Source organism: Condylostylus longicornis, unplaced genomic scaffold, assembly GCF_029603195.1.
Source record: "Condylostylus longicornis isolate FDR11 unplaced genomic scaffold, ASM2960319v2 ptg000044l, whole genome shotgun sequence".
Lineage (NCBI taxonomy): Eukaryota > Metazoa > Arthropoda > Insecta > Diptera > Dolichopodidae > Condylostylus > Condylostylus longicornis.
In genome coordinates, this window is record NW_026578013.1 from 13,721,997 (window position 1) to 13,742,365 (window position 20,369).

The 20,369-nt window shown below is 24.2% G+C and overlaps 1 protein-coding gene across 3 annotated transcripts in view; it reads right to left on the minus strand.

Annotated features, from left to right (window-relative positions):
* Window positions 1-20,369, minus strand: part of LOC129610174 (IQ motif and SEC7 domain-containing protein 1) — a 110,122-nt gene that overhangs the window by 55,189 nt on the left and 34,564 nt on the right. Inside the window, exon 1 of one of the 3 annotated variants that reach the window (XM_055522591.1) lies at window positions 8,301-8,510. The exons of the other annotated variants lie outside the window; for them this stretch is intronic. Coding sequence (XP_055378566.1) covers window positions 8,301-8,326 — 26 coding nt within the window. The 5' untranslated portion in view covers window positions 8,327-8,510. Of the gene's footprint in view, window positions 1-8,300; window positions 8,511-20,369 lie in introns of those variants that run through there. 3 annotated transcript variants of the gene reach the window in all.

The following is a 20,369-nucleotide window of genomic DNA, read 5'->3' on the forward strand; positions in this document are numbered from 1 at the left end:
AATTTTCGTCTAGAAATTGTAAATGCCATACTATCAAAGATCTATACAGTTTGAATTTTAAGAACGAATTTTTTGAAAAACTGTAATAATTGATATATGCAAGCACTTGTTATGACGGAACCCTTCATTTAGGGTTGGTTTCATTATTCATATTAATTAATTCATTTTGAACTACTTAAATTACTGATACTAAAATTTATGAAGGATACTTTGCGTGTTCTTAATTTAATTTTAAATTGTCTTTGATAGGATCAAAGATAACATTAAAGTTAGGCTAAAATATAGGTAAATAAATGCGATTATGGTAAGTATTTCCATTTCAAGTCCATGATTGTCATTGACTTTTAAGTTCTACTATTTGACTTTTATTCAAAAAGCTTTCTGTTCATAAAAATTGAGATTTTATTTTCTATATACAAGTATGCACATTGTAAAAAGATGAACACAACTTTTTTCAGAAATAAGTTTTTAAAAGTGAGCCACTTGGCAATTTTGAAACTCAATGCAAATTCAATTTGATTCCCTTTAGACCTATTTTATAAAATTTTTATTTCTCACTTTGGTCATCTTAAAATTTTGTTCCTCAAGCCAAATCTGATCTGTAATATGCAAACAAAAAATCTAGAAATATACATAAAAGTTTACGTAATAAACATTCAATATGCGTGAAGTTTATGAAGGTCATGGGATTTTAATTTGTTATAATTATTGAATTTCAATTTAAAATGGTTTGTATAAATAATTATATAATGTTTTTCCATCAACAACAGACACCTAAACAAAAACAAAAAAGAAATATTTTTTCTAGGGAAATTTTTTCAAAGTCTAAACTCATTTTTTTTTATATTAAAATCATAACAAAGAGAAATCGTAATGAAGAAATAAAAAAAAAATCATATTTGAGGAAAATCCCACTTAACTATTATCATTGTTCTTTAATTTTTTCAAAACACAAAGAAAAAAATATTATAATACTCCCAGTTACATGAATTGTGGTACGGACTGGTGCAACAGAGATAATCTTTTCATGAAAAAATACAAAAACATTATACAATTAAGTTTATATAAATATCATCTCTCATTTATTTTTTTACATAAAAATTATAAGTACACAAAATCAAACAAAGAATTCAGTTGGCGTCAATTGACACCCTCAAATATGACATCCCATCATTTTTGACTTGTTCAAACTGGGAGTATAATTAAGAGGAATTATTTTTTATGCTATTCTACTAATTCAATTTTATTTTTATATTAGATAACGAAATATTTTCATTATTTTATTACAGAATTTTGGTAATTTTCCAATTAATTGTCATACTAATTACTTGTTACATTGAAAATTGAAGTAAAAATTCTTAATTGGTTACTAATTACTTTTTATTAATTATCTTAATAATCTTATAAGATAAGCTATAAGTTTATAAATATTGAGAATTACAAATTGAAAAGTAATTACATCTTAATTTTACCTTGAAATGGAATTTATAATAAAAATATTTAGCACATCTACAATAAAATTTATAAAATTTTTGATGAATTTGTAACCTTTACTTTCAAAAGTTAAGGTCATTGTAAGAATGCCTGCTTGTTTAATTTATGATTTTGGGTATTCAATGATAAACCAAATTATTATTTTTGTTTATTTATTATAAAGTACAGAGATTAATCGAAGATGAAAAGAAATGAAGCACAAATAAAAATCGCTTATAAGATATGAAAAAAAATTATTACTTATAGTAATATAGAAATATTAGAAAATTATTTATTATTGAGTCCTTTAGTGAGCATCCAGTACAAATAGCCATACGAACTATGGTTATTGTTTCAGTTGAAAAACTAAGTATGAATTATTTGATTTGAAAGTATACACATTATTTGATAGTTAACCGTAGTATTTTGTAAACTTGCTTTTTAACAATAAGCCAAATTGTTTTAACTAATTTTCTTTCGTATATGGAAGTGTCAAATTTAGAGAATATTGTTAAAACACTTCTGGGTTCTTTAAAATAGTACGTTCAATGTCATTTACTTGAGCCTTCGAAAATTCGAAAAATATGTCCAAATTGAAATAATTAAAAAAAGTGCTCAAAGTCATGTTAAAATTAAGCCTGAGTCACATCGACTACAATACTTAAACATTTCTATTAAAAATTCTGATATGAAAAAATATTCAGAAATAAGATAACAAATGGTTTATTTTATTACACTCGAAACTCAAATTTTCTTCAATAAAAATTCATCACATCACCATTATATGAAGACTTAAATCGTAAATCTACCATATTTGATTCAATAACAAAAAAAACTTTTAAAGTTAACAACATTTAATTTTAAATTTCGTTAAAGGAAAAAGATTTGACGCACCGCACCTGCCATTGTGTTTACACATATTGTGCCAAATATGGTGCTTATTTTTGAATAAAAGCACGTCTTTTTTCTATTGTTAAAAAAAAATTTTAAAAATTAAAATTTAAATTATTAACTACGTACTTACTAACATTATATAACAAGTATTTATAATAATTTTTAATACTAAATGGCGCTTTTGTACAACAACTTATTATAATTATATATTGTTAAAATATTATGTCTTTCAAAATTATAATGCCCATACATATTTTACATTAATTATGTTTCAATACCAAATATGAAATTTTCATAGAAATTTATTGATTTTTTTTGTTCAAGTAAGTATTTTATAGGTTTCCTTAAATGGAATATTCATTTAGAAGTAAAAATTAAATAAGAAGAGCAAAATAAAAATTAAAAAAGCTTATTTTCAATGTTCGTATATGAAAATTGTTGCTATTTAAAATATAATTTGCGAATTATATGTATGTACATACTTACGTATATGAAAGTATGTATATATAAAAAAACAACCATCACAAAATCAATTTTTTACACGCGAATAATTACAGACGCCCTATAATTTTAAGTTAAAGACCAAGATTTAAAGTTCATCAAGAAAAGGAACCATGATGAAAATCCTTCAAAACAAATTTTAAAAGAATAGAAAATAAAAGAAAAATTAAATTATTCTGACTTTGTGCAAACCCACAGATAAATTAAGTCTTATTACTTATTTTCTTTATCTCATATATTTTAAGTATCAAAAATTTTGAATGAAATTTTCCCGCAGGGACTTTTCAAATCCATATTTTTATTAGAACATCCTCTTATCTATTGTAACATATTAGGCGTAATCTTTAAATGCCACTTACATTTAGAAAAATTTCAAAGATTTTTCTAAAAATAAGAAAGTAACAATTTATTTGCGCATCTGACAGTTCTTTCATAAAATTTCCTCTTGAAATTTTGTGAAATAATAAGTTTTAGTGAAAATATAGGTTTGTCTAGATCTAGAATAAAATTTTAATGTATTCCCCTTTCCAAAATCTAATTATAAAAAGTAGAGAAAAACTGTGCGTTTTGAAAACTTTCTGTGTCGAATTTTCGCTCTTTTTTTTCGATATTGCCAGTTTTATCGAAATTTTATAAAAGTCAGAATAGAATATTAATTGTCTCCCTTTTACCAATTAATTAAAAATAATTAATTGTAATAATTATAAACTTAATTTGAATGAAATGGCAGTTTTAATTTTTAATTTCTTAATTATTTCCTCCTAAATGGATGCAATACGGTAATAAAAAAATATGTTTAATGAAAATGTGCTATTTTACAAATCGTGAATTTTATCAATTGCCCTTCTTTTTTTAAACACCTCGAAAAATCTTAAATTGAAACTCTGAGAGACGAATTGCCTGTATAAAATAATATAAAAAGTAAAAATTAACTTAGACATCTACGTAAAGTAGAAATTTTAGGTACATATTTAATTTTTATTTAAATTTTTCAAATTGCAAAGTTTATTTTATTTTATAAAAGAATGAAATTTCCATATCGTTCCAAAATGATTGCAAATTTTATAATTGCGCAAGAATAAAAGTAGATACAGGTAAAAAGTAAATTGTTAGTAAGATTTGAATTTTTATATGCATAATAAAAGTGGAGGTATAGGTAGGGGTTGGGTTGGGTTGGTGATGATGCCGCAGTGATATGAGAATGATATCTAAAGAATTTTATTTTTCAAGTGTTTTTATTCCTTTTATTTATTTTGCTGTTTGTTATTTGCCTGTTTATTGTGTATGAAAGAAGCGGAAAATTATAAAAATAAAATAAAAAAAATATTCCCCCAGCCCATCCCCCTTATGAAAACCTGAATTTTAAATGTGTCATATTTAATTTAATAACGAAGTTTAGTTTCGTTTTTACTTTTTCTTTTACTTTCTTTAATATTTTAAGTAGATGTCTGATTTTTAAAAGGACGTTTAATAAAAACACAAGAAAATGAAAAGTTGTGCTGATTTTTTTTTCAACATTTCGTTTTTTATCTTTACACCTTGCCGTTATATTCTCAATGTGCTGAAAGTTTGAGAAAGAAGTTTAAGAATGCGCATAATTCTATTTTTTAAGGTACAAGTTAAAAAAAATTCTACTTTTTTAATTTAAAAAAAAAAGTGTTAAAAAGTTTAAAGTGCCTTGATAGCAAACACAAGAACACTTGTCTTCATTTTCTTTTCATTTAAATTAATGCATAAGTATAAAAAGGATCGCTAAAACACTTGTATTTAATTGCAGGTGAAATATTCACATATCTTAAGGCATTAAAAATTTTATATAATTCTATCTACGTACATATAATCCTATATGCATTTTTATATATGTATGTATGTAAATAAATAAAAACTGAAAGATAATAATTTATTCTATGAAAACATTATATTGTACTCTATGTAGTTTTCTTGTGTTGTATAATTGTAATAGCCTAGATAATTTAAACAAAAGAATTAAAAGTAAATATTTTATTAAAATTTTATTCTTTGAAAATTAAGTATATTTAGTCATTGTAGATAAAAATGTGTTCTAATTTTTGAATTCAAATTACCTTGATAATAAAATATTCTAATAAAATTAGAAAAAAAAATAAGAAGAAACTACTCTTCTCTCTAAATCTATTCTTAATGATAATTGAGTCAGTAAATTGGCACTCTAAACAATACTCATTCTATATGGTATGTACATAAAAAATCTAAAACTATAAGCAAATAAATATTTATATATTGAATCTCTAGATGAAAACTAGTTCAAATTCAATATTGAATTTAATTGTTTGATGAAAAAACAAAAATCTTTGTAGCTTAATGGTGTTAAACAATCAAGAAGAAGCTAGAAATTATTTTACTATCAGTTTTTCCTCATAAGATTAAATTTTCATTCATATTGTTGTCTTCTTGTTTTTTTTATTTTTGTATTTTGAATTTAACACAGAGATCAAAAAGATTATTTCAATTTTCTTTTATGGTTTTTTTACACTATTCAACAATATTTTATGTTTTATAAAAGTATATGAGATTTAAAAAGAAAAAAACTTAATAAAAATGGGATATAAGGAAAATAAAAAGGGGGATTTCATATAATATAACCTATATTTTAAGAGCATAAAAGTTCTTGTTATACATAAAAGGCATTAAACTATACTAAATGAATCTAATTTATATAGTCATGTATGTAGAGAGGCACACAAATTTATGAACTAAAACAGATAATATTGTAGATAGTGTTACTTGGTCTCTGCAATAGGAAAATAAAACAACAGTACATACTATTTGCAGTTAGAAATAAATATAAAATGGATATGAAATTAGTGTAATTAAAATAATTGAAAATTATTCATTTGACAAAAATAGATGCAATTATATTCTATATTAATGATGCAAGTAAGGTACTTATGTATAAGCTCACCATTATTTTTATTAGAATTCAAAAGTAATTGAGGTCTGTATAATAATTTTATTAAAATCGTTTTAGAATTTTTTATTTGACATTTAGTTACTCATTCCTAAAAATAATTTGAAATTTTAAGGAAATAATCAGATTAATATTTTAAGGAAAAATCATAGAATGTTGCCTAACATAACCTAATGTAGATGGAACGGTGCAAATTTATTTTGCATCCTTTTTGGTGTAATCTTTATGCAATGTTGGAGTCATTCATATGAATGGACTTTGTTTCAGTTTTACAAATTAATGACCCTGTTGAAAGAGAAATTTCACAACATTATTAGGACCAAACATATATTTTTATTTACCCAATTCAATCGGCAGAAAAATTATATTCAATTATTGGATAGTAATCAAAAGTAGGAATATTGCAATTCAAAATTCCATTTGGCGTTTTTGCTAGCAAGTACATAATGTTCTAAAGATTTTCAATAGCATATCTAATAAATAACTATGTTATCCTTACTTAGATTGTTAACTATATGTAAATCTTATAATAGTAGCACTTAGTTAGAAAAGTTAATTTAATAACAAATTAATTGTTTTGAATAAATAAATATAGAAAAATAATTGAAAAAAATATTTTTAATTGAAAAGTTTCAATAAGTTTAAGGCAAAATCTAAGACGGTTTTGCATAACATATTATTTGTGCACTGTGTATTTGTACGTACCCCAAGTATGCATATGTATGCAATTATTATTAAAACAAACAAAATTGTATAACGCATACTTGAATTTATGTTAAAATAAACTATGGGTGGATATTTTATGACTAGATTTCGCATAAACATATGTACGCAAATAAATTGCGAATACATTAGATACTACATTTTAGACTTATATAAGTATAAAATGCAGAGGGAATAATTGATTTAATAAAAACAAGAAACTCTTATTATAACTCTATTTAAATATAAAAATTAATAACACGTGAATGAAAATTGTATAGAACTGTATACTTATAGAATGTTTTTACAGTATTCATAAATTATATATTATATGTATGTATATTTATGCAATTTATTTACATAATATACATATACCAGCCTCTTATACATGCATATAGATAAGTATATTGCGTTATAAATAATTGCACAAATATTTGCAGAGTTATGTAATCATTTGCAATGCAAATTATACTTGTAATTATTTTTTTTTGAATAGCATATGTGTACAAATTAAAAAAACAAAACATAAACTTAGTTATTATGTGCAATCTGTATTAAATAACCTCACAGGAGGTTAAAAATTATGTCATGTTTTATGTAAAATAAAAAAAAAAATAAATAAATTTCTACAGGAACATAAAAATATTTGTTTAATTCATAAAAAAAAAGCAAAGAACTACTGTTACATAATAAATATTGAAATAATTAAAATGAAATTTGTAAATTAAAAATAAAATTAAAAATCAACAAAAAATACAATACCTTCCTCCGATAATAAATCCAGAGATGCAAATAATCATTTTTTCAAAATTATAAATTTTAAAACAAAATGAAAAATTATTAAATAAAAAATTACATTAAATAATAAGTAATGAAATTTTAAATTATTTTTGTTTTTCAATTGTTTTCTTTAAAAAACTTTAAGCATTTTAAAGTACAAAATTAAATTTCTTTCGTTATATCAAAAATCAAAAAGAATAATTTATTAAATTCGTTTATGTCTTCCAATTTATTTTCATAATTATTTTAATTATTTCATCAATGAAATATTTATTCAGTAGGTTAAGACCTTTAAGTCAATAACCATTTTTATTTAAAAAAGTACATTTGTACTTGTGTACTATATGTGAGTAATTCAAATATCATTATAATTTAAGCATAATTTTAAATTCTTTAAAAATCTTTGACATTGACTATACCAAAAAGTTGCATATTTTTAATAACTTAATTATTAACCTTGCAAAATCTCATAATTATGTTAGTCTTCTTCGGTTTTTCTCTTCTTGTTTATGATTTTAATGACTCTGAATGATTTTTTTAATGATTTATATGATTTTCAAACTCAAAAACACCCACAACTTATAATTAAATCAAAATTATTTTCACAGTCAATTAAAACTCAAAGAAAATTTTTTGAAAATCAATTAAAATTCCAAAAAAACAAAAAAATAAAAACTATTTTAAATTAAATAAAAAGTATTGGTGCAATTTAATAAAATGTTGTTTGATTGTATGCAAAACAAAAAAAAACACACCGCTTATATAATGGTAAGTATATGATGAAATATACATAAGCATATAAGTATATAATGTTATTTACATAATATAAAATTGAGTATATAAAAATTAATTTTTCAAAAAAAATTATGAAGTGCAAAAATAATAAATAAATGCATTTAATAAAATTTATTTACATAATTATGTGTGTGTGTAAGTAAGTATGTTTTTAATAAAATTTTTTTAAAATAATTTTTTATTTTTAATTGTTTATCATAATATTTACTTCATAAATATCGGAAACAACAACATTCCGGGCTTTTTTCTCAAATTTTCAATACAAAATCCTTTCGTGTTAAAAGATCTGCGCTCTTTTTGAAAAATTTTCTATTTCTAAATTGATAAATCCTTGAAAATGTAAATATGAATGCATATGTATGTGTTTTATACAAATCAAATATTTTTTCTTTCACTAGTAAAGTTGTAAATTAAATTTCAATGATCCTTTATTTGAATGTTATTGAAATTTTGTTCTAGCGAATTCTTTTGTTCTTAATTTACATTAAAAATTTTTATATTTGTATAGCTGCACAAAGTACTTGTTTTTTTAAAAATAAACGAATTATGGAAAACTTTTCAAATTAAATTCAATTTAAGCACTTTTAGTTTAGTACAAAATTCAATTTAAATTTTATGTTTGTATTTCTTTTTTAAAAAACAATTAAACAAGTTTTCCACACGAAATTTAATAAACTTTGTTTAATTGAAAATTTATATATATGTATGTGTGTATGTATGTTTATATTTTTGGTATTCAAAAATCTCAAATTGTTAATTATGTCTGTGAATAGCAAAAATTTTTAATTAAATAGTATTTTTGTGTATAAGAAAAAAACTTTTCAATTTGTTCCAAAATTGTACAAACACACTAATAATTTTTTTTTATATAAAATTAAAAGATCACAATTTTTTAATAATTTCACTGTATATAATCTGAACACACACTAAGTTTAAATTTAATAAAGTATTCAAAATATAAAAATTTTTAAAATAAATTTAAAATAAATTTTTGTTAATTATTTTTTTCAATTAAAATGTTTACACTCAATAATTCTCGGTATTAATGATAAAATAATCTCTCAATATACATTTATTCTAATATTGAGAATATTTTAGTTCTAGCAACATGTTGCTAAGAACATTTATTTCACATAGTTAATTTTATTATGTTTTCTTTTCAATAATAAAAATCGGAATTGAAGAGAAAAATAAATAAAAAAGAATTTTATTTTTTCGAACCACCGCACACGTTTTAAATTTTAAAAATATGTTTGAACAGAATGAATGTTTCAGTTGAACTGAATGAAGGAAATCAAAATAACATGATGATATTTTTCTGCATTGATAATAAATAAAACAATAATAGAAAATGAAAAACCAGTGTACAGAATGTGTACAGTAAAAAGAAAAAGAAACGCCAAAACAAATTTCAGTTTTAAACTTTAAAATAAAAATTCAACCCTCTGTAATTTATGTAGAATATAGTGAATACTATGTAAATGCACAATAAAGGTAAAAAAAGAAAATAAGAAAAAAAAACATATCGGTATCTATTAGTATCACCTGTACCGTTCATCAATATGGTAGCGATTTGATCAGTATTGATGAATTCTTGTAAACGAAGCGTTTTTACTACATTTTAAGGATGCCTGCTGTTGTAACAATTTGTAAAATACTTAAATTAAAATTTTAAATAATATTTCCCCACTTTAAAAAATTAGAAATTTCTAGAGGACAATTCTGGTAGCAAGGCTTAACTGCTTAAGTGTAAGTTGTAATGTTGAGACACTTGGAGTTCTTCTAGTTCTTCTAGTTCTTGGAGAACAATTTGCTTTTATTTGGATAATTATAAAACGTGACCAATATAAAGTGACATAAAATTTAGAAAATTTTTTATGTTGTTGGGATGACTGTACATTATGGCTTCGAAAATAGAATTTAAGTTGAAAACAGAACAAGAGCGATTTTCCGCGGCGATATGGCTGAATTCATATAGAATACACATATATAAATCCGACCGCTCAGAGTGAAGCGAAATTACCACCGCGAATTTAACCGTTGACGGTGAAATAGTGTAAATTTCTATTGTATCACTAGTGGATTTTTTTACATTATCTGTTTTCATGTATGCAAAATATTGTACAACTGATTTTGCAGTTATGCTCTGTTCTAGGTTAATAACGAAAATCGGCTGCCGTTGCCATTCACCGCTTTGGTTCTGTTTTTCCAGTAAGTTGAATAATATATTGTTAATGACATCTTATTTAAGACTCTGAATTTAAATTCAAAATAAAATAGTTGAGTAAAAATTGAAAAATACTCGTAGTTCTTAAATTTTTTCCAAAAATTATTTTAGATATTTTAAATAGATTTATTCTAAAATACTAACTCTGACTTATACATTGTTAAGTGATAGTAAAAATTTTAGAAATTGTGATTATAATTGAGGTCCCTAATTTAATAATTTATTCGTAATAGATTAGTAAAAGTAGCATTTTGAAATTACACTAAATAACAATTTGCAATTGGAGTAGAATTATTTAAAAAGTTTTTGAATACATTAAATACATTCAGAATACATTAAATTGTTCAAAATTTGAGTCTAGTTTTCTTGTTTAAAAGTAAATAATAATACAAAATATTTAATGAATTTTAAAAATAAAAAATTTTTACTTTATTTTTACTAAGCCAGTTACTTAAAAAAATGCTTTAGATTTCTAATAGCATTTTCAAATAACTTAAAAATACTTGAATTCACTAAATTATCGATTTTATAATTTTCACTAACGACTACACTGGATGGAAATGCTTAAGAAGAAAGAAAATAAAAAAATTTCCCTTTTTTATTTTTGTTGCTAAAAAATGTTAATATTCTCAAATTTCATGTTGTGATAACAGCGCATTGGTACCTACATAATGTTTTAAACACAGCATATTGTTGTTTATACTCCTGCGTTATGGTATATGAAATTTATTCTGCAAACAAGCTGCAAATGTCTCTGTTATTTTTCATTTATCTCTGATTGAATATAACAGCTGTAATGTAATTTTTTAATTTCTATTGTTGACTGCATAGCAAATGGAATATAAGCTATTTGATATTATATTGTATTGAATACAAATTGATATGTAAGCATATGCAAGTACGTAATAAGCATAAATAATTGTAAATTCTTAGTCCAAGGACTGTTACACTAGAATTTGTTTATCAATTTACTTTCCACAATGATATGATTAGGTATAACGATTTATATAAATGACCAACACCAAATCATTTTCAGTTTTTAAAGACTTGATATTATTATTTAAAAAAAGGTTGCTAATATTACAATCAGAAGAAATTGCACTTATATTGCAGAATCAATACAGATTCTGCACTTAATGGACAAAGTTTATGGTATTTAACATCACTGCAATCAAGAATTTAGAAAACTTTAAACGACATATTAATTATAGTGAATAAAATCTTATAAAATTTGGGACAAGTTATACATTTTATTATATTTCTGTTTAATATTGATTTTTATGACAGATTTTTAAGGTGAATGGTATATCTGTCTGTAGTTAATCTACCCTTTCATTTAATAAATTTAACAAATACCATTCGAAATATCTATTGTGCTGTAAGTTTTTTTACTGATCGGTATTGTTATGACAATACCATAACAGGCACTGTAAAGTTGTTAATGTTTTTAAGGGAAATAAAATGTACTCCTGTCCAAAGCATTTTAAATTCATACAATATTGTATTTGAATAACAGGAAACAAATAAGTATACAGAATCTGTCTGCACATACACATATATACCATGTTTGCGACATACAGAAACAACTACATGTCTATGTTTTTTATTTATACCCCATGTACACAAAATATATCCTTTTTTTTTATAAAAGTGTTTATTTTTTATATATACATTTTTCTTGTAACATTATGATTATCCTTTTAAAATTATAGGAACACATATATGAAAACTTCCACATACACTCTTATGTACATTTTGTACAAAACAAGAAAATAAAAAATAAAAGGGCTTTTGAAAGGTTCCAAATTCTGGTTGCCTGCGTTTTATTTTTTGTTGAAGGTGCAAAATTATACTCACTCGTTATAAAAAAATAAAAGGGAAATTGAAAAGTATCTGATGATATTTTTGTTATTCAAAAAGATGGTGAGGGTATAACTTATGTATATTGAATAAGGCATGCAGGAGCAACAGTACAACAATGAAAAATACAATAACAACGACAGCAACAATAACAATAAACTATAAAATTAATGTTTTGGATTTGCCTTTTTTCTGTAGTTTTTAAGGTGGAGTGGATGGTTTCAGTGTTCTTTAATCTCTCCCCTGGTTTATGGTGTTTTCTGTTTTTGTTTTTCTTATATGTATTTTTATATTATAAGAGTTTCGAATACATTTTGTTTTTTTTTGTTTTTTTATTCAGACATGAAGCAGATGGTTTCATTTTTATTAAGGATTTGGTATGTTTAAATGTATGTACGTGCATATATAGCGTCTGTATACACTTTATTGAATTAAATATCGAACCTTTGCGTAGGCACAATGATTTTTATTTATTATTTTTTTAATATATATTATTATTATAAATATTAAATAAAAAACATATAAAAACAAATTTATCAGTTAATGGATTTGCAGAAATTTTATGAGCAACTCATAATCGTTAATATTCTCTGAAAATAAAAATTTTTTTTTATCTTTATTTTGAAAGTTTTTCATTGAAAATATTTGAATAATGAAAATTCAATAGTACCAAAAAAAAAAACGTGAAAAAAAATTCAATTAAAAATTCTATTTTGTCACAATAAAGTTCATCAAAAATGAAATTGCAATAAAAAAATAGAAAACTTTTCTTTTGTTGCCATACAATCCATAAAAGGGCTAAAAAATGGCAACAAATGAATGAAGATAAAAAAAATGGAAAATTTTACAAGTCTTTTTCATTAATTTTTCTAAGCGAAGGTTGCCAAATTAATAGTAATTAATCTCTAAAAAAGAAAATTATTGTGTTTTGGGGAATTTCGAATTAGGTCTATTAATTTTTTTTTTGTACTATAGGTGAAAAAATCTCGAAAGAGGAAGAAGGACTGCACTACGTGCCTTTTTCCTTTGACAGTGGGTGAGCGTGACTCCTACCCTAAAAAATCACTTAACTCTGAACAGATAAAACTGGTCTAAGGTACCAACTATTATCTCTGCATTACTTGGTTTTTCCGTCTATTAATAATGCGGATTGGTCTATTAGAGATTCTTATTTTAAAAAGTCTATAATATCCTTCTAAAATTATCAAATTTGACAAAGTATAATGTTATAAAGGGCTAAATTTAATAAATATTTTAAATTTAAGTGTGAGCTCACTTATAACAAATATTAAGTGATTTTTAACTTACTTATTTTTATTTTGTGTTAATTTTAGTTTATTTAGAAAGATTAATTTGAAGTCGAGTATAGAAAGATGAGTTCGAAGTCGACAAAACAATTTCCCAATCCAGTCCTTAATAAAATCTATATAGAATGGTAATTTTGCGAATAACTTATTTAAATTATAATTAAGTTAATTGGGTTATTTTATTCTTATTTTTTGATTAAAAGCAAAAATCAATAAGTCCAGTGAAAACAGCGCTTGCAGCAAATAAAAATTAGCATTAAAAATAGCAATTTTTTACATTTTTATTAGTAATATTGAATTCTTTGTAGATATTCTATCAAAAAGTCAAATTTTAATAGAATATGCGTAGTTGCACTGCAAATTCAAAATTTGTTAAAAATTAACAATTTCAAGCTTTAACTTAAGCAAAATTTACTTGTAGCGGCAGTTAGTAAGTAATGAATATCAAGTCAAAATTTTCCTTTTTTTTTTCTTAAAAAAAACTTTGAAATCAGTTTAAACTTCATATAAATTGCAGTACTATGGTTACCCCACTTCTTCTACATATAATTAAAACATGTCATAGTGAAAACAAATAGAAATTTTTTTTTTGATTTTGTATAAAACAAGAAATGAATGTTGTATTTAATTTATGAATAAATTAAAAACTCATCAAAAAAAAAATTGAAACTTTTTTTGTTTCCCTCTATTCTTTTTGTTGCGTTTATTGTGCTTTAACAAATTCAAAAAAAAATTATTCATTGCTTGGTTCACACATTTGCGTTCATATTTACTCGTACACGTAAAGTTTTTGTGTATAGAGAAGCTAGAATTATCTGTGAATATAGAATTTTTGCAAGTACTTCAAAATAGGTGATAATTGCATAAATATATGCCTCAAATAATTCATATACAGGTATATACACTTACCGTACCTATATAATGGGTACATACAGGAATTAACAAAATGTTAAAGTCCAAAAGAAAAGCAGACTTCTCTACAACAGTCTACAAAAACAAAACGAAAAAGAAAACTAACAAAAGGATTTTTTTCTATAGCAGGTGAATTCAAAAATAAGAATAAATAAATAATAAATAAATGTACAAAACACATGCACACAAATGAAAAAAGAGCTTTTAGAAAAAAAAATAAAGGGTCCCGACGGATATAATTGAATATACTGTAGCTTGTGACAGGTTAAATAAAAGTTCATAGAATTTTTAAGCGTCCTTTTCTATTTTTGTTCAAAAGGGTTTTATTTTTCTTTTTTTTTATTTTTCTTTTTTTTGCAATTTTTCTCTATTTCATGTGAATGATATTTTACTGAGTGTTAACCGGACTTTTAAAAGGATTTCCGGATTTTTGTTTGAATTGCTTCCTGAAAAAATGGTTAATGATCATTTCAAAGTTCAGGAATTGAAAATTGTATTTTTTTTAAATAACATAATCGTATACATACATACATGAATAGTTTTCATTTTTATATTTGGACTCCTTTTACTTTCTAGAATCTAGACTAATTTATTTAAAACAAAAACATAAAAATTCCACTTGTGGATATTTTAAACTATTTTAATGCCTATATAGAAAATCATGGGGCTGAAGATATAATTTTTAACACATTTACACATACTATTGTGATAATGACATATTTACTAACCATTTAATTATTCACTTGGAAGAAAGGGTTTTTCTGTTTATAAAAGATGTAAGCAGATTTCGTTGAATTTTAAATTTGATTGAAATTTTCTAATAAAATGTCACTAAATATTTCATTAATCAATATAGAACTGAGACTACATTTATTGACAATGTATTCGTCCCAGTCAATAGAGCACCCGAATAAATAGATTGAATTTTCTAAAAATTCTGTCGTTCAGGAGTAAAAACTGTAGTAATTAATTATAATTTTAGGCTTATATTATAAAGCCTTCTAACGGGATAAACATACTAAAGCATACTTACGAGTAACTTAGTAAGAAACATTTTTTTGATAGAAAAAATCTAAATTTTTTAACAGCTTAAATTAAAAATCGTTTGAATTATTCTGTTCGCTTGTGACAAACTCTCGCTATGAAATGGGGTGATAAATTGTCGTTTTTGATTTTCAAATGCTTCAATTTAGTTACTGCATTTACATTGGTCACTTTTAATCTGTCTCTGAACTACGCTTTTTCACTATTAATTTTCTCAATTTTGATTATGTTAAGAGGAAGCTAAATGCTATACGCTTAGTAAAGTATTAATAAAAATAATGAAGATTACAAAATGGTTACACGAATGCGCCTAGCTACACAATCTTTTATAGCTTTAAGATTTTTTTATTTTCATATCTAGCCATAATTAATGTGACAAAGTATAGCAATTTAAAGAAAAAGTATCTCTTATAAAATAAATATTGCGTTATCGATTTATTTTCACCTACCATAGTTATGTGATTTTAATTATCAAGATTTCATAAAGTGACCAAATTGTTTTGATTGAAAAAGCGAACAACAACATGTTTAAATAAATTTAAGAAAGAAGTTTAAGTTATTTATGTATGTATATGTTAAGACAATTGAATAAAAAAAGGGTATTTGTATTAAATAATGAAAAAAAAGCTATACAATTATTAAAAGGGGTAAAATGTAGAATGAGAAAAATAAAATTTATAAGATGAGTAGTATTGGTCACCCTACATGTCTTCAGTTTAAATGAAGTATGCATTTTCCTTAAGGAATAGTATATTTCAAGAAAGAGTTGTTAATCAACTGAAAGCATGATGTTACGTATATGATGTTTTGCATAATAGAAAGAGAAATAGAGATAATTTGTATATCCTAGAATGATAGAATAATGAGTAAAATAAAATACAGGTTGAAACAAAAAATTATAAAAATTTTTCTTTTCTTATGTTTTGGGTAAACCCTTCTTAATTACTCAGCTACACAATAATATAATGTTGGCAATCATTAAACTTAAAATTAAAGCAAGTTTTTATGTGTTTCTGACTGTTCTTGCAAATGTTGCAAAAGTAGGAAATTTTGTTAGCGCATGGCAGCTTTTTGACACATTACATAAATCTTACAGGAATAGACATGTTAAAAATACTCAGGTAAATAAATTACTTGTTCGAAAAGGCTGAAGTTTTTTTTTAAATTCCGTACGTACTAATAATAATATTCTTTAACCCTTTCATAGCCAAATTATTTTTAACATGAAAACAAAATTTTTTTTTCGATATTACGATTACGGGATCACAAATTTGTTTATTTAGTTAAAGAACATTTCAAGTTTGTTACCTTTGGTTGTGTATTGTGCATTAAGTATTCCTCATTTACAGTTACATGGGTTTTGGTAGAAAAAGCAACAACATAATTGTCTTTCGTAACAATTAGGTGCAAAAAACTTTGATTTCCTAAAAACCGAAGGGATTCCTCTAACTAAAGTAAATTATTTTAATAGTTAAAACTCAAATCATTATTTAATGAATTATATGATTGGAAAGATACTTTTTACTAAAAGTAAAAGGGGGATCGATTGTCTGTCAATATATAAGTTATGCAAAAAACCAACCCTAGTATGTAACCAACCCTAGTATGTTAGTTTCTAATATATGAAAAATTTGTACGTCAATACGAAATTTTTAGTTGTCATTATGGTAAAACTTCATATAAAATCAGAAATTTTCATTACCGAACCATTTTGGCATTCTTTTGAAAATTTGAGATCTTTAATTCAAGATTGCAAAGTAATTTAATATAAAAATAAAATTAACATTTTTCCCCAAAAGTCATTTGTAACATCGTTTCTTTTTATTTTTCTTCTTTAGTTAAAATTTTGGTTTAAAAAAATAATTTTAAATTTATCCTTTTTGTAGCTAAAATCTTGTGAAAATGATTTTAAAAATTTTTCTTCAATTATTTTTTGTACTGCACTCAATTACATTAAATTTTAGGTAAAAAACGCTTTTGAAGCTATAACTCTTGCTGCTTTTTCTTTATATACTCGTACGAACGTATGTTCGAAGGGTATACTAAATTTGCCTTACCGTTTGTAACGATAAGAAATAATGCTCTGAGACATAGACTCAAGTGTATGTTTTTGACCAGCGTCGAATTCTGAGTCGATTTAGCTTTGTCTGTCCGTTCGCTTCAACAATAACTCAAATATTAATTGAGCCAAGTTGACCAAATATTTTATCATAATAAATGCCCTATTTAAATTGGATATGATCGGGGTACTGATTCGGGTAACTGCCATACAACTTCAATAGTAGTTTGGCGTTATCTTAGAAAATATTGTAAACACTGTACTGAAATTTTGCATAAATTAATATGAAATACGGTAAGTTAGAGTCATAGTCTGTCTCATACTCAGCTATGACATATTTATTCGCACATAGGAAAACAAATTCGTACTGGTAACACAGAGTTGACACGGTCAACTCTATTTTTTTTCGTTTAAAATAATATTCATAATTTTTCTTTCCTGTTTTTGTACTTTTAATATGGATAATAAAAGTTTTGTATATAGAAACAAGGATATGTAAATAAATTATTTTATAAGGACGAAAGAAACAAATATATTGTACTTTAAGGAACAGGATGAAAATAAAGTTTAATAGCAGACATGTTTAACCCACAACAGTATAAAACTTTATATAGGAACAATAAAAAACAGAAAGGTAAGACAAGAAAAAAAGAACAATAATATTGTAAATATGGTTAAAATTTATTCATGAAACTCAAATATGTTTACATAACATAGGTAGAAATATGTGTACATATGTACATGTAGGTGAACATGTAGAAGTAGCTTAAATAAACGACAAACAATTGCTGAAAAATCTTATAGAATAAATATACGATGGTGTTGTATACGTGAATGTGGTCTGTAAATATTTAAGAGTGTAAGTTTATCTACACATAAATGTGAATTGCAACTATGCGAGTGTGTTGTAAGTGAAATTATGTAATAATGTCGGTTATAGCTTAGAGTCTCCTTCTTTTCTTCTTGTTTATATTTTAAAATGTTCGCGATTAACTGCGATTTCGTTTTTATTATTATAAAAAAAAATTTTCTTTTTTTAAAATCGCAAGTAATTTACAAAGCGAATAAAAAGCGAATAAGCATTGTTCTTTTCTTTTTACCTTATGTCGGGTGTTTTTTAAAAGATTTATGAAAATGTTAAAAAGGTAAGATTGCCATATGACTGACAATGGATACTGGTGCTCAACATAATTTGGAAAAATGTTGAATAAATGTATATTGCAAAAGGATATAATTATGTAATTTGTATAATGGTGAAGAAAATGGAAAAACAATTAAGACAGTAGATTTTATTAGGAGAAGCAGATTCGCGTTCAAGTTACTTTGATTATAGTTGATGTGAGAATGATTTTGCTTGTTCGATGATATTGCAGATCGAAAACAGTAATAAAGCCGCATTTTAAACAAAAACCATGCCGGCCACCAAAGCCAATTAATTGGAAAATTATTTTGTGCAGCGTAGACGAATTGAATACACTTATTGTTAGTAATTTTACGAGTTCAATTTAGAAAAGCTGTAATAAAAGCTTTTTTATTATTTTATTTAGATATTTAAGACGAAATACTAGTGGAAATTTGATAAGCTGTGAACGAGTGAAGTTGCTAAATTGCGTATCGAGCATTTTTATTCACATTGTGGCAAGAGCTTACGAATCAAATATATTGTATGAGGACAATTTTAAATGTTACAATAGCGTACTAGTTATGTATACTCCCGACTTTTTATAAATACGTTAAGAAATTTGTAACCTTTTCCTTAAAAATAATCCAAATATTTATCTTTCATTTGCATTGTACATACAAGAATTTCTTATAAAAAAAATTCAATTGAACCTTTTGTGTTTGCAAGACTCATATACAAACATTGGGAAAATTCTTCCTTAAAGTATTCGTCGTTTGAAGTTTTTCTTGTGTAAAACAATTTTCCTTTCTAATTTCATATTTGTAAGTGTAGACTAAAAGAAAAGAGTTTTACGATAATTAAAATTCATAAATTTATAATAAACACACAAACGTTGAATGAAAATGCTCTGTTAAATATTGGAGGGGCTAAGGGAATTTTCAATTTTTCATTTTCCTTTAAATTTTTTAGCTTTGCACTCGTTCTCATTTTTTTTTTGTTCTTTGTATGGAAATAAATGGAAATTTCACGAGGATTTATTTAATAAAAATTAAGATCATATTTTTATTTTTATGTTACGCAAGTTTCCATGAGAAAAACCAAAGGAAAATAGAATGAGAGATGCTTGTGTTTATTTAATTCCCCCTGCCTCCTCTCTTATCATATTGTGTTTGTTTTTTTTTCTCTGTATATGTATATAGTGTGGTGTCAGTGTCATTGACATCAAAAAATTTATTTGATAATTCTAAGATAAACAGAAAAAAAAATTAAAAGTTTTTTACTGAAATTTCGTTTTTCAAGGAAAAGCAAATGAAATTTATTGAATTTTCTCAGGATAACTTTTATTTATGATTTAAGCCTGTGCATTGTTAAGTGAATTTTGGTATTTTTTTTAACTTTCTTTTTGTGTTTAATTTCGGAGTTTGGAAATTAGAACTTTGTATATTAATTTTTTTGTGAAATGGTGGTAGTTAATTGGTTTATAATGTCAGAAAAATCCAGTACAAATGTCCTGTAAGTGAAAATCTTGTTTAAAGTGCTAAAAAATTTTTTATTGCTTTAATTTTGAATAATATTTCATAACTTCATTCCATATTGGTTATATGTAGATATTTGTGTTAAATTAACAAAGGATAAATCAAAAACAGGATGTTTTAATTTCGAGCCTTCATTTAAAAGCTTTAAGGTTAATGAACTTTAAAGTCAATTAAAGAGAATAAAACGTCTATAATTTTTAAAATTCGTTA